Below are 24699 nucleotides of genomic sequence, written 5' to 3' on the forward strand. Positions count from 1 at the left end.
CAGTTCCACCCCATTTCCAGCCTCCAGCTCAGCCTCGGCCAAGGGGTAAGAAAGGTCTGGAGCCCGATTATCCTTGTCCTTATGACTAACGCACTCAACCCCGGATGTGAGTTTAGGGAAACGTTTCACTTACAGTCTTCGATGTTGACCCATGCATATATTGCCATTCAAAAATCTAAACTGCACAACCACACAGGGGGAGTGAGGAAGAACTCGCAGATAACGGCGACTCTGACAGGAGGGTGCTAACCAGAAATGGGACCACAGGGGAAAGGACAGATCCTGACTGTCCAATTCTGAGTCCTCCCCTAAGATTCAGACGTGCATGGGCCAGATACCAGAGCTTTAATTTATGATTAGGACTCGAGTCATAAAATGCCAGCTTCCTTATGCCGGCTGACCTCGTTCCCATGGTCTTTTTTCCCACTTCTTCTGAAGCAAGAGCCAAAGTTCTATACCAATAATAAGTCAAACTCCTCATGTATAGACAGGTAGTATGTCAGTCCTCAGTGGAGGAAATTTTATTTTTATTTCCTCTAAGATACTTATTTGCTTGTTTTCTTTTAAACATCACTAAACTGAAGATTTGACTTGTTTCTCCCCATTTATTAATACACACCTCAATTCTCTTCTTCCTCTTTAAGTTTTAAATAGTGTGTCTTATTTCTCACCCAATTGCCTTTTGCTCTTTTATTCATTCGTTCATTCAACTAATATATATACCTTATGTAATATATATTCTAGACCCACTGATGTATCTTATATGCATAGTGTATCTAGTAAGTTTCAAACATTGTCCTAGGCATTGAGGATCTGTAGTTTGAATGAGAGGTTACCCCCAAAACTTACCGGTAAGGAGGTTAGGAAACATATACTAAATAACTACATAATACAAGGTAGAACATCAAATTTCTTAAAAAGCAGTATAGAGTGAAAGAATTAAGGAAAGTTTTATAATCTTTGAGTTGGTCCTTGATAAATATGTAGATATAAGAGCTATTCTAAATAGGGTGAACTGCCCTGACAAAATATCATAGGCTGGGCAGCTTAAACAACCAAAATTTATTTTCTCGCAGTCCTGGAGGCTAGAAGTCCCAGATGAAAGTCCTGAAAGGTTGGTTTCTGATGAAAGCTCTCTTCCTGGCTCACGGACATGGCGTTTCTTCTGAGTGCATGCGTGGAGAGAGAGTACAAGCTCTCTGGTCTCTCTTCTTATAAGGACACTAATCCCATTGGATCAGGGCCCCACCCACATGACCTCATTTAACCTAATTACTTCCTTAGAGGCCAAATATAGTCACACTGGGGGTTAGGGCTTCAACATATGAATTGGCGGGCACAAACATTCAGTCCATGACAAAGGGATTGAGAGAGAAGAAAGAGATAAAGGTTTCTGATGGAAAGGAAAGTATGAGATGAGGTTGGAAAGCGAGCAGCATTTTTGGAACACCATGTGGTTGAATTTGCTTCTATATATTCTATTTATTCCTCTATATATTTGCTTCTATATATCCCTCTATATCTAGAGGAATAGCAAGCATAATGTTGGAAAGTTGGTTGGGATTGGTTTGTGGTGGGGTGAGTGCCAAGTATAGGAGTTTAGAGTTCATTCTGTAGGCAGTAAGGAGCTATAAAATTCCTCAGTAGAGTCCCAGCTGCTGTGGTTCAGTGGACCGAGTGCTGGACTGCAAACCCAAAGGGTCATTGGTTCGAATCCCAGTCAGGGCACATGCCTGGGTTGTGGGCCAGGTCCCCAGTAGGGGGCATGCAAGAGGCAACCACACATCAATATTCCCCTGTCTCTCTCCCTCCTTTTCCTTCTCTCTAAAAATAAATAAATAAATACAATATATTTTTTTAAAAGTTCTCAGTAGAATGACTCTATACAGGAAGATGAACAGACAGAACCCAGTGCAGTGATACTGGGGTCCTGCTACTTAGGGACTTAGGAAACCCCCACCACTCCAAGTAGAAAAACACTTTGTGGTTTTCAGAGTACTTTCTCATATCTTATCTTAGACAGACCTTAACAATTAGGACTAAGGGATACAGAACTTCTCAAGCCACATGTAGGACCAAGAAACAGAGATGACAATCTCATGCCCCAGAAAAGAAGAGAGGACACCAAACCCACTGTCCAGGAAGTCCACCCCTGATTCATAGCTACTCACACTTCAGTCTGCACAGTAACTATGAACCTCAGCGCAAATATAAGGTTTGTCAGGATGGCCCAGAATCCTAATCACAGGTCAAACTTCCTAATAAAATATTTTTAAACTTTAAAAAATTGTTTTGAGATATAATAAACAAACATAAAAGTGCAAAAAATGTGTGTAATAAATACCTCACCATATAATTCATTATCTAAAACAAAACTCATTGGAGAGTGAAAAAAAAGGATACTATTAATAATTAACCTAGTTTAAGGCTTAAACTGGGACAGTCCCAGGCAAAGATCACGTTCCCTTTATAAGAATTTATGATGATTACGGAACCACCCCCTCGTTGAACAAAACCCCCATACATACCTTTCATACCACCCCCCCATCCTCCACCCTAGATGTAAATATGATCCTTACTGCTATAATAACCATTTCCCTTTCTATGTCTATATTTTTAAATTTAGGAACTCCCTGAAGAAGAGCAAAGACAAACCCCATAACACAATGGGAGGAGACTCAGAGGACCTGGTGCTAGTCTCGGCATTAACACATACAGTGTACTCCCATTGTGCAAGCTTCTTAAACATCCTTAGCCTCGGTTTTCTCTTCTGTAAAGTTAGAAAAATCAGCATGGTGAGGGAGGTGTGAGGAAATTATTTTTAGTAAAGGATCAACTTGGGATATTTGGCTTGGTTCATATCCACAATGAATCTTCCTCATTACCGTGAGAAATCACCATTTTTAAAGGATTGCATCAGCTTCATGGGCTTCTGCTGCATTGTTAAAAGCAAAAGTAAAAACAATGTAGCCCTTCATCACATTTCCCTAGGTAGATCCAACTGAAAGGAACAGTAAGGTTAATAAGAAAAAGAAAAGAAGGGCAGTTCATGAAAGATTAACTTCTAAGCAGAGAAGCCACATGCCTTCCCCGCCCTTGCTGTGCAAACCTTTCCTCTCCAGCAAGCTGACCTTTTGAGGATTTGCCTTCCAGTGGATGCTCATTGGATATTCACAAAGAGAGTTACGCGACAGAAGCTTGTTAACTCTGGGAACAGAGAATGAACCACCCAGGCCGCCTCACCTGGCGCAATTAGGCTCTGAGTTATATGTCAAATTACCATAAGCGCTCCAGCACCCTTTGGTTCCCTCCTGTGAGCATTCTCTGCAAAGCTCCACATGCCCTTCTTGGCTAGTACCTGTAATGAATTAAATATATGTCAGAATCATAGATTAAGCCATTGACCTGCCATTGAACTATGATAAAAAAAAAAAAAAGAAAAGAAAAAAAATTAACTTGTAACTTTGATTAAATTTTGCTAATTCTAGTCCTAAAACAGGGCTACCGCTCAAAAGCTCAGTAAGGTGGACTGGGTAGGGATGGTGAAGAACTGTCTAAAGGGACGTGCCCTGCTTGAGGGGGAAGCCATTACTCACTCTGGTCATGGCAGCTGAGGCAGAAATGCAGGGTCAATGATGCCAGCATTTCCCGTTTTTCAAGAGAAGCCAGCCATTCATAGTGTATGTAAAACCTACTGACATACAAATGTGAGCAACTAATTCAAACCATTTTTAAAACTCTGTGACCACTCCACACATCTGTTTCGAAGCCTGGAAGAGAACTTGGAATATACCGAGTTGAACACACTTATTTGACAGCTAGGGAAAGTGAACCCTAAACAGACAAATGATTTTCCTATAAGCAAGTAGGTAACTAGCTCAGTAGCACAGCCAAGTCTGGAAAGAACGCCTGCTTTCTGTCTCCCGCATTACTTTCATTCCGTGAATGAGGAGGTTAATGTCTTTAGGCCTAGTTTTAAAAGTAATTAGTAGACCCACCTCTGGCTTCAGTGCACCCAGAACATTATTGATTCACCATTCTGTGTTTTCAATTCTCTCTGTCTTCCGGACGATGCGCATGAGGTGATGGAGAAACATTAGGGCAGAACATTTTTGTTCCAAATAGATTGGCCCCTCACCTGGAGCATATCTCTGCCCAGTGGCTCTGCAACGTGAAAGGAGGGGCTAGCGTGTTCCCACTGGAGAAGGGCATTGGGATGGCAGTCAGTCCAAGACAAGCAAGGCTCACTCGGCAGGAGAAGATTAAGTACAAAACTTACATTCACAGAACACTCCCCTTGACCTCGGTGGGAGCTGTGCTTTCAGGAATTGCAGGATCAGCGGTTGAACAGAGACTGGAACGAAGCAGTAAAGCTCGAGTCATAGGCACTCATTAGGATTTTTAATTCTAGCTTCCTATGTGCAAAAGACTTCATTTTTCTAATCTAGTGAGAGCTCCCTCTACAGATGCTTAGGGCAGGGTCTACAAAAGAACCCTTGTTTAGTCCCGAACTTTGGCGTGTGGTTGAAGAAACTTGGCGAATCACAGAAGTTAGGACAGAGGCCAGCCACGTTCAGAAACTACGCGCGGCTGCTTTTGTCCACAGCATGCACAACATCCCATTGTTAGTGATCCTGGCCTGGGACGGTGCCTGCCACACTCGAGTAGGTACTTAGTTAATACTCGGTGAGAAGTCCTTGTCAGATGAGTTTAGTTGACCTCCCAACCTATGAAGGAAAATTACTGACGGTTTCGGCTGCTCCCATGGAGCCATTCATGGAAAGGCCAAGGATCAACCAGAGGTGCAGGTTCTGCTCCTGTCTTGGCACAGAGCCATGCCCTTTTAAGCTCTGCAGGCCTGGAGGGGAGGATGGCGAGGGGGGTCCTGTTTAGGCAACCGCTGGGCCTGTTCTGGGAGGTATGCTGAAAAACCTCTGCGGGCATCCAGGGTTTTTAAATAAATCCTGCCCCTGTGATGATGAAGCACTGAAAATACTACCGTGTTTTGCTGTGTATAAGGTGCACTCTTTTGCCCAAATTTTTGAGGGAAAAATAAGGATGCGCATTATCAATGGGTACAACGAATACATACCATGGGTAGAATAATCCCGTGTATAATGCGCACACATGTGGGCACACATTATACACGAGAGTGCAGTATACATGGCAAAATACAGTATATTTGATACAATAATTAACTAAGAGAAAATCTGTTCTTCAAGTCCAATGTTTTTTGAAAAGGGCTCGTGGCTAGGAAAGAATTAGGCCCATTTCTGCAGCTCTAATGTTCGTATGTTAAAATGTGGATTGCAAAAGGTGGTAGGTAAATGGGTAGTCATTGCAATTCTTTCAACTTTTCTGTGTACTTGAGAACTGTCCTAATGAAATGTTTGGGGGGCAGCTGCCTGCTGTCAAAAGAGCCACAGGCAGCTTCCTAACCCATGCACGGGCAGCAACAGCCATCACACGCTGGTAGCAACCATCTGGGTCTAAACTAACAATACTCTAAACCAGGCCATGCCCTCTTCCAGAGAACTTCATGTACATGAGGAAATAAAGGCACAGAGGTGCTAAGTAATTTTCTCAAGGCCAAAACGCTAAACGGCAGAGACTAGACGGAACAAACCTTTGAAGCCGGCCTCTGGGTTTGCTCTTCCTACCCATCACGCCAGACCGCCTCTCATTCTTGAAGGAGAGGCATCCTCTCCGGTAAGTGTTGTCCATTCCTACTTGTCTTTTTCACCCATTTTAAGTATTTAAATAACTATTTATGCTATTTTTCCGAGTAAAACACACCTATTTTTATTTCATATTGTCTAATAGATATCTTTTTGTGGAGAGCCAAGAAGGATAATGTGTGCCAAGGGAGTCGGAACGCAGGCCTCGGGTTCAGCACAGCTGCCCTAGGCCGCAGAAGATGGATTGTCGCAAGAAAAGAATGACTCGGCCACTTGCTAGATCGCTGTACCAGGAAGGAGCAAGAAATGTTCTTAGAAAAATAAAATGTACCTAGCCTTGCGGTTTGTCTTTCTCACGCTCTGCTTCAAAGCGTGCTCAACCAGTACAGCCTGACTTTACCAATAAGCAGTTCCCTCCTCTGCATCTCAGAGAAGGGACTCCACCCGATCCCGCCTTGACCCTTCCCCTTTATTTCTTAGTCCCCCGTCGCCTTTCCTGGGGACCTGATGGATCCAGCGGTGCCGGCTGCAGCACTTTTCTAGATGATAAGTCCAATACAATTCTTAAAATATTTTTTGTTGGAAAGTAATGTAGAAAATGTCATTCTTGGGAAAGGGACAAGGTGAATCTCTACATTCCAGCTCAGTGTTATCACTCAATGTCTTTTGGGGGAAACTGAGAGTTCAGAATGACAAGTGAGAGGCTAATACCACCTGCCGTTAAGTTTGGAGGAGTCTAATAAGCCAAATAACCAGCATGCTTGCTTTTCATCAAGCACAAGACTTTGTAGCAGGCCCACCTCGTGCTCGTGAACAGTGAAGCGTGCTTGACCCGCGCTGCACCGTTCTAGCTAATGCTGTCACCAAACTAGGTTATGACTGGGCGAATCCTGAACTTGAAAACCGAGAAAGCAGTGCTTAGAGTCAAGGTCACAGAGACAAATATGGCTCAAAAGATATCACCCAGCACTTCCCTTGGTTAGGAGTAGTAAGTGAGGGTGTATAGCTGAGCACATTTAGTAATCTGAGAATTTCTCCATTTAAGATGTTTTCACTTTTACTTTATTTATTGACTTTAGTGACAGAGAGACAAACCTTTATTTGTTGTTCCACTCATTCATGCATTCACCGGTTTACCCGTATGTGCCCTAACCAGGGATCAAACCCACAATGCAGGCATGTCAGGATGATGCTCCAACCAACTGCGCTACCCGGCCAGGGCAGAACTGCTCTATTTTTAACAGCTGTATTAAAAGAGGAGTCTGTCCCTGAAGAATCCATTCCAATGTTTTACAAGGTCTAAAAATTCACATACCCCTAATAAAAAATCTCTTGGGCCATGCCAGCTCCCCTTTGTTTGTGCACTGAACTCAGAGCTATTGAAATCGTCTTTCTAAAACCCCTCATCACTTGAAACTCTTATTAAAAAATGAACTATCAGCTCCTGATGACGAGGATCATGGCTTACATGGCCCCTGTCATCTTTCTGTGTTCTCTGACAGAATCTTAGAGCACTGGGCTTCCATTTATTTAATCATTCTTGCAGCGTTCCTTAGTGTTCTTAATTTCTAATAATGTAATCAGCCCTGAAATATTGCTCAGGACTAAATCTAATACTTTCCTAAGGTGCCTTATGAAGAAAAAGAAAACCCACCAATCTCTAGCCTGTCTTTTAAAAATGATCAAATCCTTTTCCTAATCCAGTTAGGATTTACTATAGCTAGTCATTGAGTTGTCATACATTAAGGCGAACTGAGGTTAAAGACATTTATCATTCATTTGTGTTCTTCATTCAACTCAAATTTTTTAAAAGTGTTGAATTTAAAAGACCAGTTAACCCAAGAGCATTCCTACCCAAAGTGATTTGGCATCTTTTGGTGTGATTAGCACAATTTCAGTAGAAGATTTGTTTAAGGAGCAAACAAGCTGAAAAGTCTAAAAGGGGTTCTGCGGGCCAGAAGGAAGATGTTCTTCCTGAGACTGACAGTTGTTATGTCTGAAGCTTTGCTCGCCCGTTGCCCAAGCCTTGAGACCGCGTCTCCATTCCACCTCTGACCACTAGGTGGCACCAGAACTTTGAATTACTTAAGATGGAGAAAAACTTTGCGTAACCAGTCTTTAGATGATTTGCTATGGACCCTTCATTAATACCTTCTAAAAAGAATTCACTTCTTTTTACCAATGATCTAGATTATGGTGACTTTTGCCCTTTATTCTTCCTTAGGGTCTGTGCCATGGGGAAGAGCCAGTGAAAAGACATGTGTAGTCCTGACTGGTGTGGCCCATTGAGTTGGGTGCAGTCCTGCAAACCAAGGTTGGATTCCCCCTCAAGACACATGTCCAGGTTGGGGGCGGGGGGGGGGGGGTCCAGGTCCCTGGTGGGGGCGTGTAAGAGGCAACGAACGAGCAGTTGTTTCTCTGACGCATTGATGTTTCTCTCCTCTTTCTCCCTTCACTCTCTGCTCTCTGAAAATAAATTAAAATCTTTAAGAAAAGAAGAAGAGACATATGTAACTCATTCTTTCACCTGCCCCACGTCTTCAGAGCAGCTCCTCTCTGTGCCTCGGCAGTCCCCAGCGACATCGGGGACAACCGGACTGTGTGTTGTCAGGCTTCCCTGCAGACTTGCATGGGTCTGTGATGTGGTCCTGTCAAATGACAAACTGAAATGGAAGGGCAAGTTAAAGGTGTTTGATGGACCAAACGCTAATATTTCAGTTTGATTCAGGTTGATTTACCTAGAAGGGAGATAAAATTGTACCGCTCCTTGGAGTCCTGGGAGCAGTATCAGTCATTCAGTTAGGAAGGTGGCCATCTTTTTCTGAAGATTTTAATCAAGTTATTACCACTTCCAAAGTAAACTTCGTCTAAAGCTTCTTAAAGGCCCTGGCCAACATGACTCAGTTGGTTGGGTGTCGTACTGCAAGCAAAGGGTCACCAGTTCTATTCCTGGTCAGGGCACAGGCCTGGGATGCGGGACTGGTCCCTGGTTGGGGACATGCAAGAGGCAACCAATCCAGGTCTCTCTCCCTGTCTCTCTCATTCCCTTTCCCTCCCTCTAAATAAATAACTAAAATCTTTAAAAGTAATAATAAAGAATAATTTTAAAAAATAAAGCTTCTTAAAGGCAGTCCCTATTGGGCCAGGAGAGTCTGTTTTGCTTTGTTTTGTGGGATCCCCATTGCTATGTGCCTTTTAGCCTTTAGGAACCGAGATGCTGAAATGTTGAAACCTTTTCTGTAATCCCCAGGAATGTGAGCAAGGTAAGGAGACTAAGTCCTAAATACCAGAGCCATCACTGGCAATTGCTGACTTTCAGATGTTGAGATAGTCACCAAAGGCCAGCAAGATCTCAGGACAGGTGGAGCTTTCAAAAGACAAAACGGCAATGTTTATTCTTCCTCCTTTCTCCTCCAACAGCAGTGCCAGTGGGGCCTAGAAAAACTAGGCACAAAGGCGGGAACTCAAGAGCAGGCACAAGCCACCTTAAATAAAGACAATGAAATCATTCACCATATATTTACACTCGCATTATTTAGAGTTGGTCACTGCAAACAGAAGGGTGGACAAGGCAGGCACAGACTTACATTCACAAATGAGTCTTATGGCCCACACTCCCTTTACTGAAGTCACTTACTGGTGGCCTTAGCCTCTGTGGCCCTCAGTTGCCATTTCTCTGAAATGAAGAGGTCTGCCTAATCTGGGCTCCCCAGCTCTGACCAGGAATCAAACTGGCAACCTTTCACTTTGTCTCTTTCCATATGTCTCTTTTTCAGGCAGACTAGCACCCAGCAGGGGATCTCCAAGCCTGGAGGAGGGCTGGGGGAGGAGGCTGCTGGTGCCAGGTCTCACACCATTGTCTTTCTTCCTCCTCATGTGCTGGAATTCCTGCTTGGAAGGGTTAGCCTCTCCCCCTTTTCACCCAGGAAGATGATCGTCTGTACTCTTTTTCCCACTCCATGTCCTTTCTCAATGGGAGATACTGATGTTAGTATCAGTTCCAAATGCATGCTCCCAGCCCTAAAAAGGAAATAAAAGGTGGGACATTTTAATAAGCGGTCCTTTGGCACACACCATCCTGGGGTCCTATGAAAGCATAAATGTGGAAAGTTCGTATAGCATGGGGCAAGAATATCAGCTCTAGAATCAGACACGGGTTCAAATTCACCACTTCCTAGCTGTGTGACCTTGAATTAGAAAATAAATCTCTCTGCCCTGACTCGCGTGGCTCAGTGGGTTGAGTATCCTCCCGCAAAGCGAAAGGTTGCCAGTTCAATTCCTGGTCAGAGCCCATGCCTAGGTTGTGGGCCAGGTCCCCAGTTGGGGGCACGTGAGAGACAGCCAATTAATGTTTCTCTTTCTCCCTCCCTTCCCTTCTCTCTTAAAATAAAAATAAAATATTTTTTAAAAGAAAAGCTTTTAAAAAAAAAAAAGAAGAGAGAATTAATCTCTCTGAGTCTCAGTTCCTTAACCTGTAAAATGAGTTATTGTGCGGGGTGGGAGGGGTGTGGGAGGAGGTGGGGGAGGATGTAAGGGGGATAAATGGAAAAAATACAATAATAAGTAAATTTTAAGGTTATTGTGAGGACTAAATGGCATGGCGCCTTGAATATATTAACTATTCGGTAGAGGCTGGGTCCGCCGTATTATTACCGCTGTTGTCCACGTTCGTGGATTACGCCACTACTATCAAATGAAGCAAGACAGTACATAGCACAAGTCTTATTTGTATCATTTCAGATACTGCAGTGGTTTTTTTTTTTTTTAAGATTTTATTTATTTTTTAGAGAGAGGGGAAGGGAAAGGGAAAGAGAGGGAGGGACCTGGCCAGCAACCCAGGCCTGTGTCCTGGCCCGGAATCCAACCGGGGACCTTCAGGTTTGTAGGCCGGTGCTCAACGCACTGAGCCACACCAGCCAGGGCTGCGGGAGTGTCTTAATAATGTAGTTCTTTTAATAGCAAAATACACTTTTGTCAGGATTAAAAAGGAAGGAGGAAGGTGAGAGAGAAGAAGGAGACAAAAAAAAAAAAAAGAAGAAGGAGACAAAAGAAAAAATAGTCATTGTGGAGTCAAAACTTCAAAGAGGCGGCCCCTTGCATTCCTCTCTATTGCGGCAACTGAGGGAAATGTGAGCACCAACAAGCAAGCCCCAGTGCGCCACCTGCCCGTGCTGTGCCTGAGGGTTTATCGTAAAGGTCGGCAATAAAAAAGATAGGAGTGTCCTCCCTCAAGAGCACAAGGTTATATTTCTAGGACACACCAGCTGTTTCACTCTCTCAATCTGCCTTCAGTGTCAATTATTCCCGTTTCGAAAACTTGAAACTACAGACATTGGCACATGTGCAGGCTAAGACAATTAAGGCGGAATAGTAAGAAGATTGTCGGGATAAACCAGTTCAAATATGAAGAATGTCACAATCACACGTGAAGAATGTTACAATCTATATCTGAGGTCGAAAGCCCACCTGTGCACGGCCCCGCATGCACACGAGGAGGGAGCCCAAAACCAGCTACGCTGACGGAAAATGGTTTTCCGTAGAAGCAAACCCACTTAACTACATTTTTTATGGCCAAAGTGCACTGAAATGTGGTGACTGCAGGAAAGACTCCCTTTACTGCACGTAACTGCAATCCCCCGACAGCTTCTGTGGCCGGTGTTCTGGAAACCGGCTTACAGGAGAACTAGAGTGACGAAAACATTTCCAAATAAACATTGATTCCAATCATAGAATCAATGAACTCCCAAGAACTTCAAAACACCAGTAATACATCTGTGAAATGTTTGATGGACTGAAAAGTCAGAAGTCACATTTCTCTACCCTCCAAAAAAAGCATCGGCTTAGAAAAACAGAAGAGTGACAACGGCAGAGGGCTTAAGACTTTAATAAAGTGAAGAAAGGAAATCCTTCTTCAGCTCTCCTGGTGTTTTCTGTACTGAGCTTGGGGTTGATTCAGGCTGGTGACAGTGGCCAAACAAGGACCTATTAGGTTTTTTGGCTCTGGGATTCTTGTCTCTGATGTTTGATTAAACTTTCTCAGCGACAAATTTACCATTTTTCTTAAAGTGATCTCTAAATAAGCTTTACTCTTTTTCCCTCCAGAGTACTGTTTTTAACTCACTGATACACTGAAAGTCCATTTCTAGATGTTTCTCTTGTACCCTCCATTTGTTTTATTAGCAAGCAAAGCCCTATGAAGGTGGCTTCCCCCAGTTCTCACTCTCAGCCTTGGCTTCATCGGGCCTAGTCTGGCAGTAACAAAGTTCTCTAGTCCCCTTGTCAGATGCAGCTACATGAAGCCAGTCTGCTGGCTGCTCTTGTTAAGGTATTTCTTGGGAAGATATTTCAAATATCTTTTAGAGAACTGTTTCTCAGAAACTGTGATTCAATTCTTGAAGCACTCTCTATGGTCTACATTCCTCAGATTTCCAGTTTTCCACTGACTTTAACCTTCTCCCATAGAAACTATTCAAAATTTGCAAAATCAAAAATTCCATCTTCTACTGGACGAGGAAGCCCGGACCAAACACCCAGGTTGTCGTCCTAGACTCCGGGCAGGCACCGTGCTGCAGGCAGTCTGTGCGGTCAGAGAGCAACTTGGCTCTTTTTAAAAAATTGTTTACGTATTGACTTTAGAGAGAGAGGACGGGAGAGAGGGAGAGGAACATCGATGTGTTGCCCCACTTACCCGTGCATGCGTGGGCTGACTCTTGTGTGCGCCCCGACCGGGATCACACCCACTGCTTTGTCGTTTCCTGTGATGCGCTGACTAACTGAGCTGGCCGGCCGAGGCTGCGGCTTTATCCTGAAGCCTACTTATAAAGTAACAAAAGGAGGAGGAAAAGGCACAAGTAACTTGGGTATCAGTGTATGTTCAATGTATCCAAAATTACCATAACATACAAGCAACAGAAAGCAAAAAATTTATGGAGATAGATTACAGAATTTCTGAGCCCGAGAGAAAGGGTATATGGGAGAATGATAAAAGAATCCTAGAAAGATAGTCAGAACTCAGATACTTAGAACAGAGTCCCAAGCAACCAAGAATCTTAATAAGTACAAATCCATACTTATAACTGCTTCTATCTCTTAAGTATGTACCATGCCCTGGCTGGGTGGCTCAGCTGGTTGGAGCGTCATCCCCTACACCAAAAGCTTGCAGGTTTGATTCCCAGTCAGGCACATGCCTGGGTCATGGGTTCGATTACCATCAGTCAGGGCACGTACAGGGGTGGGGGGTGAGGGGCAGCTGATCAATGTTTCTCTCTGACATCAAAGTTTCTCTCTTTCTCTCTCTCCCTCCCTCTCTCTGAAATTAATAAAAATATATCCTCAAGTGATATTAAAAAAAACTCACTATGTATTATGTGTCAGGCATTGGGCTAACATGTTCATTTCATTTGGTCTTTACAACCTAACAGGAAAGGTGATTATTACCTCCCCATTCCACATGAGGAAGCTAAGGGTTTAGGGAGAAAAGGTAACATACCCAAGATCACACGTAAGTGATGGAGCCAAGATAGAACCCAGCCAACCTGACTCCTCTATCTGACTGCAAGGCCTGCGGCTTCAACCCCGGGCTGTGCCGCATCCGGCCACAGCAACATCAGCGCCTTACTCCCCGGCCTGCACACTCAGCGCCTGGAGGTGCATCACTCTCAGATCATTCATCATGACTCCGTGCATGTCAGGACTTCTGCCAGCCACAGGAGGCTCAACGCCCATCCCTAAGTCTGGCTTACCAATAAAATATTATAAATGAATGAATGGATTAACAAAATAATTATGATAGCATGAATGGGGAAAAGGTGAAAATAAATGAGAGAAAAAGGCAAAGAGGGATGCTAGTATCTGTTGTTTCTGTTTTCTTGAATGGGTAGTTGTAAGAGATGATGTGATAAAACTCTATAGAAAATGCTATACCAATATCTCAGTTACTACAATAATTCTACACATGAATCCAAAGTATATTAGAAAATAATATTAGAATACAGTGGAATACTAGCTCAAATATACATTTGAGAAATTACTGTGTGATGCCCTGGCTGGTGCTGCTCAGTGGGCTGGGTGCCCTCCCACAAACTGGAGGATCACGGGTTCAGTTCCTCGTCGGGGCACGTGCCTGGGTTGTGAGCCAGGTCCCCAGTTGGGGGCGTGTGAGAGGCAACCACACATCGATGTTTCTCTCCCTCTCTTAGTCCCTCCCTTCCCCTCTCTCTAAAAGTAAATAAATAAAATCTAAAAATGAAAAAGAAATTAAGGTATGATGCAAACAGTGGAGAAATGATGTTGATTTAATAAAGGAAATGGGAAAACTTGAACTAGTTAATGCTTGGAAAAATAGTCCAGCTCTTACCTCAACACTTAGGCTGAAGTAAATTTCAGATGGATTAAAAGTTTAAACATGAAAAGCAAAGCCGTGAGTGTACTTGAAGAATCTTCATGACCTGAGATTAGGCAATGGATTCTTAGCTATTACATTAAAAGCACGAGCAACCAAAGGAAAAAAATAGATAAATTGGACTTCAAAATTAAAACCTTTTGTGTATCAAAGGACACTAGCAAGTGAAGGGACCAAAGTTTTCATACTGAAGCTGCTTTTGGGGATATTGATTTTAGCCTGTTTATTAAGTCAGCCCTGGCTGGCGTGGCTCAGTTGGCTGGAGCAGCGGCTGAAGCCCAAAATGTCAGGGGCTCAGTTCCCAGTGGGGGCACATGCCTAGGTTGTTGGTTTGGTCTCTGGTAGGGAGCCAGCCAATCAACGTTTCTCTCTCATATCAATGTTTCTCTCCCTCTGTCTCTCCCCCTTTCCCTCTCTCTAAAAAATAAAAATAAAAAATCAGTGTGCACACTCTCGGGTGAAGATTTAAAAATAAAAGAGTAATGACTCATTTATTGCTTTGGTTGTCTGAGACCAGCATAATACTTATTCAAATGCTTCTCTGAGAGTAAGAAACTGAAAGCCAAACCTTTGATCATAGAGCAGAAACAGCCTCCATATGTCGGCAACTTCTCTCCAATTGGTCTGATCAGAAAATACTGAGCAAATTATGAATTCTTCAAGACAGTTGCTGTTGCCTCATCCACTTCAACAATTTCTCCTTCCTGAAGGGTGCATCAAAAACACACATTAAGAAATGCCACTTTAGCCCTGGCTGGTGTGGCTCAGTGGACTGAGTGTCCACCTGCAAATCAAAGGGTTGCCAGTTCGATTCCCAGTCAGGGCTCATGCCTGGGTTGCAGGCCTGGTTCGCACAGTAGGGGGCATGGGAGAGGCAACCACACATTGATGTTTCTCTCCCTCTCTTTCTCCCTCCCTTCTTCTCTCTAAATATAAATAAGTAAAAACTTAAAAAGAAAGAAAAGAAATGCCACTTTAGTCTCGACAGAAGGAAAACATCCAGAAGTTTTACTAAAAATGCCATTTCAGGATACAAGACTACATGGTATTCACTCATGTTCAGACCTTGCTGCCAGTTTCATGCCTATTTCCAGATGGAATTGACTAGTGTCATATCAGTTTTTCTTGGTGGCAACACAGAAAAAGGATTCATACTCATTGCTCCAAGATCTAATGTCTCCAAAGAGACAGCTGTAGAAAACACTGAGTTTCACCTCGTTCATCACTAAAATGAGGGCTTTAGACTGGTGATTTTAAAGTGTCTCCCTGACTCCCAGCATGCCCGGGAAAGTGTGTGAAGGGCCCATGCCTTGGAAACCAGGGGTGAGCGCTGGAGAGTCTGGGCTACCATCAGATAAACTGCTTTTGTCCCTCATATATTGAAGTTATATAAGGCAATCCCTGACATAGTAGGTATTGGTGTTTTAAATAAGGTGTTGCTTCAAAAATAATTCTGCTATTAGGCCCTGGCCAGGTTGTCAGTTGGTTAGAATGCTATCCTAATGCACCAAGGTTGTGGGTTTGATCCCAGTCAGGGCACACACAAAAATCAACCAATTAATGTCTCTCTCTCTCTCTCTCTCTCTCTCTCTCTCTCTCTCTCAAATCAATAAATAAAAAATAATTCTGCTATTAAAAGTGGCTTTTTTTTTAAGCCACTAGACCAGAGCAATGGGTTTAAAAGCTCTTCCCTTTCTGACTCCGGGAATCTATTGGATCAGGCAACATGTCACTGGGCTGTGCACCAGTGAAAAAGCATTAATGACTCCACTACCCTGGGAGTAGTTGAGAAATTTGAAGATGCTATTTGGAAACAAGAATGAGAAGGAAAAAGAGAAGAAGGAGGAATGAAGGAAGGAAGAAAGGGAGGAAGGAAGGAAACAAGGAAGCAGTAAGTCCTTCCACCTTTGAAAAAGGATGGCTGTATCTTCTATTTGCTGAGTTCCCAGTATGTACAAATGTTTTGCTATAGTATTGCTTACCTTTCTAAGAATTCTGTAAAGGAGGCATTGTTTATCCCTACTTTTATAGTGGAACAAACTATCTTAAAGAATTTTGATGACTTCTTCAAGTTTACTCCAGTAATAAATAATAGAGCCAGAATTTGAACCCACACATCTGGAAAGCCTGTACTTTTCCATTTTCAGAGTATAAAACCTGCTCTACTTTTGATGGGGGAACTCAAGGCTTGGAAAATTTTAGTTTTAGGTAGTAGTTATTAAGTAGTAGGTGATGCATGTAAAAAGCTATTGTTTCAGGAACTGAGGGCACAGCCCTCCCAGACTCCAGGAGCCACAGGCAAGTCAACCTTTGAGCTCCAGAAGACACCATAAGCCATCAAGATAGCACCTGACCCATTGCTTCCCAGGGACAGACATCCCCACAGGCCAGGAAACAGATAAAGAATATCACCCAAGACACAGGACTCAGGGTCCAGGTAGAACATTACCAGAGGGCAGGCCAGGAAACAGATAAAGAACATCATCCAAGACACAGGACTCAGGGTCCAGGTAGAACATCACCAGAGGGCAATTGCTGGACTGAAGCTTTTATCTAACTAACCTCCTTCCTGAATTCCAGTTCCCTTACCTACACTTTCTTTTCCCTTGAATTCCAGTTCCCTTACCTACACATTTTCCTGCTGATAAGAAAGGCTAGCTTGAAAGGAAATGTGAGACAGTCTGTTAGGGTGCACAACCCCCTGTCTTCTCAGATCACTGGCCATCTGATTAAGGCGCCCATGAAGGTTCAATCCCTGTCTCTACTTACTGGTTCTGGTGGTGCCAGGCAGCACTAATGCTGACCTTTCCAGTTTCACTTGGGCCCTGGCCAGTTTGCTCAGTTGGTTGGAGCATCATCTCCCAACACCAAAGTTGAGGGTTCGATCCTGGTCAGGGCACACACAAGAACCAACCAATGAGTCAGGAGGTGGAGGGATTGAGCAGAAAGGAAAAAGGACGCATGGACATGGACAACAGTGTGGCAACTGTTGGCAGGGGGCAGCTCTAAGGGGGATAGTGGTAATGGAAAAATGCGATAATAACAAAGAATAAACCAATGAATGCATAAGAAAGTGAAAGAAGAAACTGGTCTCTCTCTCTCTCTCAGAAATTTTTATTTACCTTAAATGTGAACCTTGCATCCAATATTAGTTATTTTTCATGTCCTGTGAGTCCTCCATTGTAAATGATGTGGCATCTTCTGGCTCGTTCTGTCTTAAGGAGTTTGAAGAGGCAAAACGTGCAGAAGCAAAATGATAGTCATGTAAAAACAGAGCTGACTCGTGGTTCGGCTCCAGCACTCGGACAGTTATTGGGGTGCTCGGCAGATGAACAGCACACATGTTATGAGGGTGATTTTCCTTGAACGCTGTCAGTTTTCTTTCTGGGCGCCTCACTCCATTCCCTAACTTGAAAGTGCTTTATTAATACCAAACCCTGGGAGGGTGCCATCAAACAGAAGGCGAAATGGACCTTTCCAAAGGACACAAAGTCTCCCTCCGGGAGACTCACTCAGTAGACACTGGCTCCTCACCAAACTGGAACCGTTCTGAGTATAGTCGCACTAGAGTGCTCCTCAGCGACCACTCTCGTTTCTCGTTGTGAATTGTAACAAAATCGGCAGTGACCAGACATGGAGGGCAGAACCCAATTTTGGGGGCATCATGACAAGACGCTTCCAGTACAAAGCACCCCCCAGGCACTCACCTAAAAAAGGAGAGATCACAGAACAAGCAGTACAACCAGGTAGCAAGGGAATTACTCTTCTACGTAATTGATTAGGATATGGTATTACTTGAAACATAGGTCCTAGAAAGAGCACCTGAGTGTCGTCCACCTGAAGGTCTAGCAAGCCACAGTTAAACTTGGGAATGCTAGCTAATGGTCTCCGGGGACCATTCCTCAGGACGTCACTAAGGTAGTGATCCCACCCCACTGGGATCATAATGCTCGTGTATGTTGTATTAGGTTGCATTCTGAACAGTACTCTCCTATGTGAGTATTGTGAAAAGGCAGAAAGGAAGAATTACAGCTCAGACCGAGGTGGCTCAGTGGGTTGGGCGTCATCTTGCAAAGCAGAAGGTCACCAGTTCATTCCTGGACAGGGCACATGCCTGGGTTATGGGCCAGGTCCCCTGCTGGGGCGCATGTGAGAGGCACCTGATCAATGTTTCTCTCTCTCACATGGATGTTTCTTTCCCTTTCTTTCTCCCTGCCATGTCCTCTCTCAAAAAATAAATAGATAAAATCTTTAAAAAATGAAATAAAAATTACAAAATAGCCTTTTAGTTCCAGGTTAATTTCATAACGATCTGCTACTACAGAAATAACTACCACTAATGTTAGGAAGGAACTTCGTAGTTTTTTTAATTTATTACACTAAATTACAAACAACCGAGTAATCACCAATAGAGAAATGGTCAAATAAAGTATGGTACAGCTGTACGATACAGTTGTGTAACGGAAACATTGAAAACATTTCTAAATGTATGGGCTTAGAAACTATGCTAAACAGCCCTGGCTGGTGTGGCTCAGTGGACTGAGTGTCCACCTGCAAACCAAAGGGTTGCCAGTTCGATTCCCAGTCAGGGCTCATGCCTGGGTTGCGGGCCTGGTTTGCACAGTAGGGGGCATGCGAGAGGCAACCACACACTGATGTTTCTCTCCCTCTCTTTCTCCCTCCCTTCTTCTCTCTAAAAATAAATCTTGAAAAAGAAAAGAAAAAGAAAATGTACTAAATAAAATTTGAATACTAAATTCTATATATTGCATGTTTCCAATTCTATTACATACACAGAGGGGAAAAATAAACCTAAAAGAATATATATCAGAATGTTAAAGAGATTATTGCTGGGCTATATCATTAGTAGTAATTTTGTCTTTTGCTTTTTGTATTTTTCAACTTTTTAACAATATCCAGTTCTTATTTTATAATGAGGAAAAAGTTAACATTTTAAAAGTAAGAACTTTTCATTTCATAGTTAGGCAGACCACGCACATGCATTTATCTCCTCAATTCCCAGAGACTGCATTACAAAGACAATGGAGGAAGCAACGGCACAAGAGGCCGAGGGGGAACACAAGGGGCCGAGGGGGTATCATTCCCGCAGCGGCTGCCTTCATTTCCACACTGCAGTTTTCAAAGTATTTTCCACATTTATTATCCCATTTAATTGTCATAAAAGTCCTATAAACAGATTGTAGTATTATCTACATTTTTACAATTTGGAAAACGATTCAGGGAGATTAATTATATTGCCCAAGGTCACACCACTCTAAAGGGGCAGAGGGAGAATGCAACCCAGGCCTCCAGACCTAACCCCCCATGTGCTCCCACATCACAAAGCCTTATCTGGGTATTAGCAGAATGGCACTGTGTACAGGAACAAGTAACAACCTTAAAACAAACCAAAAAAAAATAACAAAACAAAAAGACATCTACCCCCATAAAACTTTGTGTGTTCTGATTGCGTCTGGCAATTCAAGGCTAGCAGAGACGTCACTGAAATATAGCTCCCCATCATGCTGAAACAGCATTAGTCCAAACAAGGTTAGAGATTACATTAGTCCCAGAGAGCGAAGAAAGGAATGAGGGGAGAAAATCAATTTTAACACCCAATGAGGGCGGCGGGGTGGGGGTTGGGGGGGGCGGGGGGTGTAAGTGCTTGAGCTGATACTCTGTAAATGAAAGGACCAAAGATTTGCCATCCTGAAGCTGTCTTCTTGGGATTTGGTTTTAAGGTCTTTATTAAGAAAAAAAAGGACTCAGGTTGGGGGGAGTGGAGGGAGGAAAATGGAGACAACCGTACTTGAACAACAATTTTTTTTAATGTTAAAAATATGGAAAAGAAAAAAGAAAAAAAAGACTCAGAAGGAAACTTTGATCCTTCCCGCCTCCACCAAGAGATTCAGATAGAAAAACCTACCAGGAACAGACAGCGCAGGAAAGTCCTCGCTAGACAACTCCAAACAACTGGGCACAGGGGCTATCCAGCTAACAGGCAGCTTCCCAGCCCCTCGTTCACCACTCAATTCAAATCAGGCTACAGTGGCTTCCTAAACTCTCCCTCCTGACACAGGTTTCTCAGCTTGTTAGCCCAGCCTAGAAGAACTTAGGAGATGGGAAGGAAAGTATTAACATTCTTTTAGCCCCACATGAACAAGTAACAGCTGCCCACCTAGTTAAAATCAATAGCCAAGTGCCAAGACTTCTTTTTCAGTGCCCTATCTGACAGGTGATAAGATGGCTTTGCAGGAATGTCTCTCTCCTAAATAAGGATACTCAGGTTACCTAAATTTTGAGCCATCCTAAACCAAATGCAGCCCCAGACTGTTGTGTAACTAACAGAAAAGTAAATAGCATTCATAAACTACCCTCCTTCAAAAATCATGTAGCTTTTTGTAATGCTATTGTCACAGGTGGGCACAGGTAATCAGATTCTGGGTGATCGTGAACAATGAATTGAATCAAACACTCTGCCAGAGTTTATGGCAGAGAGAGAGCAGATTTATTGAGCGATAGTACACTCTGCAGAACGTGGGAGTGGGGCAACTCTGAGCAGCGACTGACCTTCAGTGGCCGGAGGGATTCTGTTCTTATAGGGCGGGTATTTCCTGGCTGGTTTGGGGGGCTTTTATTATACGTGTACAAGTTATGTTATTTTTAAGCTACTGCACATGCGATCTTCCGTGATTTTCTTGATTGCCCACCGGGGAAGAGGGGCCTCACAATGATAATTTATTATAATGATATTGTAATGAAGCAGGGGTCCTGCAGCATCTTCTGCGTAGGTACAGCCCTGACTCACCGTGATTCAGCACTTTTCCAGAAAGCAGGGACAATGGGTGTTACAACAGGGTCTCTGTCCTGTACCAATGTCCCCTGTCCTAGGCCTGAGGTGCCTCTGGACTCTTCTCATTCCTGAGGAACCGGTCTCAGAACAGGGTGTCTGCTCTGTATTCATGTCCTTTGCCTTAGTTCCCCGGGCCCCTCTGGAGTTTCCTCACTCCTGACTATCTCCTGCCTCACTATTATGTACTTTTATAATAATACATCTTTTCGATGTTGTCCTTAATATCTCAGGCATGTAACTGAGCAGGAATTTTAAGATTTTATTCAGCTAATTTCAAGAGTATGAAAGTCTGGTTCCAACAATAATGTTGCTACCTGCCTCCCTCCTCTCTCCCACGCTCAACTTTTTCCCAAGGTAAGGGAGATGGACAGTGCGTAGAATCTCAACAAAGTGTTAACAGGTTTTGAGTGCGGGGGAAATTTCAGGCATGCCTCTTTATTTGTTCGTACTCTGATGTTCCTGCAACAGAATGACCTGGGACCAGACGCCTCCTACACACGGCCTGTCTTATCCCACACGTAAACAGGCTAAGTTCCTCAAGGCAGTTTATTGGGAGTGTCACTTGGGCATGATTTGACAACTCACAGGAAAAAGAGCAGCACAGAATCCTGTAATTTGCTACGAAAATAACATTAAAGATAACAGGTCATTGTGTATTGTATGAGCAGACTCAGTCGTCTCCCTGGTCTTTGGGGCTCGTTGGTTTAAGTTCAAAATAAGTTCTCTCTTCAGCCAGACCAGCTCCTTCCCTTAAGTCATGCTAAGTTTAGTTTATCCCCCTAAATGACAGTCGATCCAGCCAATTGTGGTGACATTTGCGTGCTCAGTAAAAAATGGGCTGTACTCCTAACAGTAAGGACAGACACCTACATAACATCCTAATTCTCACTTTTGGCTCCAGACTCTCCCCACTTCTCCATGCAGCCAGGAATAAAAGCCACCTTCGTGCCAGGAAGCCGTATTTTTCCAGGAGATATTCAATATACTTTTTAGTCACTTCTATCTCAGAAAAGAAAAATATAGATTTGAAAATTAACACTTTAAAAAATACACGACATTTTCCCCTAAAAAGCTCCCATTACTAATGGAATCTATTTCCCCCAGACTACTTCCGATAAGTACACAAGGTTCCTCTGGGCAGGCAGGACACACCACAGCCAGGGACAACTCAGTGAGGCCTTCCCTGCTCAGTCCACGGATCTGCTCGAATAAGCTCTTCATTCACTAACTAAATCTTGGCAGGAGGCGGCAGCAGGAAAGAAAAGATCAAACTCCATTGGGTCACCACGATATTCATATACCAGCTCAAACCTCTGACTGTCCTGCCAGAGGAGCCCCCTAATTGTCAAAGCGCTCAGCTTCCGAGGCAAAAGGCATGAGCAGCACAGATACGCGTGGCTGGTGTGCCTCTGTTGGCCGGGCTTTGTCCCACTAAGCAGAAGGTCGATTCCTGGCACACACTTGTTCAGGGCACATACCTGGGCACATGCCTGGGTTGCAAGCCAGTCCCCACCAGGGCATGTGCTAGAGGCATACGATTGATGTTTCACACATCAACATTTCTCCCTCTTTCTCCCTCCCTTTCCCTCTCTCTAAGTATGTACAAGCTTTAAAAAAAAAAAAATTCTCCTTGAAGAATCACATAGGAAACAATTTTATCTCTAAATGAATGCTTTTGAGAATTTTTTCCTCCAAATCACTGTCTTGCCTGACCTGTCAATCCCAGGAACATCTCCACTCTCACAGGAGCCATCTAAGGGCACGGTGATCTCGGCTACTTTCACTGCTCCGGCACAAGGAAAACGCAGGACAGGATTTCTGTCCCCTGGGTGCACTTAACTGGGGCGGCCCAACACGAGCACAGGAAACCCTTTCCATTCTGCACTGACAGACTGAGAGGCACAGGCTAGCAGGTCCTGCGGTGGTGTGGGGAAGAGCGTGCTCCAGAACTGGAGAAGCTTCTCAACGCAGGCAGGGGGTCAGTGAAGTGCTGCATGCGCAGGAGGTGGGAGGTGGAAGGGAGAGGGGGCATTTCAGGTAAGGGCAGGCTGGCGGGCAGCAGTCACATGGGCGGCTCTGCAAGCAGGAGGCAGGGAAAGGTCTGGCGACAGGAGTTACTGCATCGGCAGGAACCAAGGTCGCTTAGGGAGGAGAGCCAAACTACTGGACAATCTTTTTTCTTTTTTTAAGATTTTATTTATTTGTTTTGAGAGAATGGGGAAGGGAGGGAGGGGGACATCAATGTGAGAGAGAAACATCATTCAGTTGCTTCTCACATGCATCCCAACCAGGAACAAACCCACAATCCAGGCAAGTGTCCCAACCAGGAATCGAACCTGCGATCTTTAGCTTTGTGGAACAACACCCAAGCAACCGAGCCACACCAGTTAGAACTGGATGGTCTAGAATGTCAGGTCCAAGGAGTGTGAATGTATCCTGTGAGTAAAGAGGGGGTGGGGAGCCACCGGCAGTTGTTACACAGAGTGGTGAGATACCCAGTGCTGTGGTCCCCAGTCCTGTGACAAACAAGGCAGGCCGGAGGAGATGAGTCGGCTCCCTAGCGACCAGCACCACTGTGCTTTGAGAAAGCTGATATCTGGGGTCTTGATGGGGGCAGCACTGGACACTCTACCCCACCTCAAGGCTGCTTCTTCATGTACATCATGCAGGTCTTCCCTAGTGTGCCTGGGGGCCCAACTGGCTGCAGTGACACTGGCGTTAGTCTGGAGGTGCGCCGATTTCTCTAGCACCTGCCTGTGGCTGTGGTGGGTCTGACCCAAGGGTGGGGTGAGTGGGGAGAAGGAAGAAATACTGCAGCTGAGGTCTGCATACTGCAGGCAAAGCTCTACACCCGGACTCTGCCCTGCCCCAGGCCTGGGGGCATGGGTATGGGCCAGATCTTCTCAGGCCTAGGGCGCCCCCCCCCAGCCTAGGCTACACCTTTGGCCATTCCTCACTGCTTTCTCCTGCAAGTTCTTCCAGATGTTGGTGGAGGCAGGGGGGGCACACTGCCTAGAGGAGGAAAAGGTGGCTGAAAGCAAAGGGTGTGAGCAGGAACCTAGGGGAAAGGGTGTGCTGGGGTAGACGAGGGGGTTTAAAAGGTAGGTGGTAGGTCTGAGTGTTAGCAGGGGTTGGCGGAGTAGTCAGGGAAAGGAGCTGGGGGCCTGGGCCAGGAGGCAAGGAACAGCACACTCACTGTCTCCTGGGTCTCGGATTCCAGGACTCCAGTCCCCCAAAGCCAGCTCCAGAGACTGAGCTCACCTGAGATGCCATCCAGAGTAGGCAAGCTGAGCTGGGTGGGCTTCAAGCTAGCACCCAGCCCCTGGCAGCCAGCTGCTTGCCAAGGACTGCTCCTAGCTTGCCACTCCAGCGCCAACTTACTCCATGCTCTGGCCCCGCTGGGCCCAGTGCCACCTTGGCTGTCTTTAATTTTTACAACCAGAAAAGGCTACTACTACTAATTATTATCTCCCTTTATCGCTCACTGTGATTTTCATTTTATAAATCTCATATTCTGACTTAAATGAACACCCACATATGCAATGATTTTTGCCCATCTTGGAAATGAACTTGCCTTTTCTCAATCCACTTTTCAAAGTCGGGTTTATTGAGATATAATTTACATTTGGTAAAATTCATCTTTTTAAAAAGATTTTATTTATTTATTTTTAGAGAGAAGGGAAGGGAGGATGAAAGAAAGGGAGAGAAATGTCGATGCAAGAGAGAAACATCAACTGGCTGCCTCCCACCTGACCGGGGACCAAACC

General features: G+C 44.3%; 1 protein-coding gene across 1 annotated transcript; it reads right to left on the reverse strand.

The window, feature by feature from the left end:
* Nucleotides 1–8193: 8193 nt before the first annotated feature.
* Nucleotides 8194–24318, reverse strand: AS3MT (arsenite methyltransferase). The gene is given in 13 exon segments (XM_053922705.1): nt 8194–8266; nt 8268–8326; nt 14643–14783; nt 17202–17290; nt 17614–17742; nt 17745–17786; nt 19508–19604; nt 21382–21391; nt 21803–21878; nt 21881–21931; nt 23565–23703; nt 23890–23944; nt 24314–24318. Coding segments are annotated over 13 exon segments (966 nt in total).
* Between the last annotated feature and the right edge of the window lie 381 nt (nt 24319–24699).

Source organism: Desmodus rotundus, chromosome 4, assembly GCF_022682495.2.
Source record: "Desmodus rotundus isolate HL8 chromosome 4, HLdesRot8A.1, whole genome shotgun sequence".
In the NCBI taxonomy this organism is placed as follows: domain Eukaryota; kingdom Metazoa; phylum Chordata; class Mammalia; order Chiroptera; family Phyllostomidae; genus Desmodus; species Desmodus rotundus.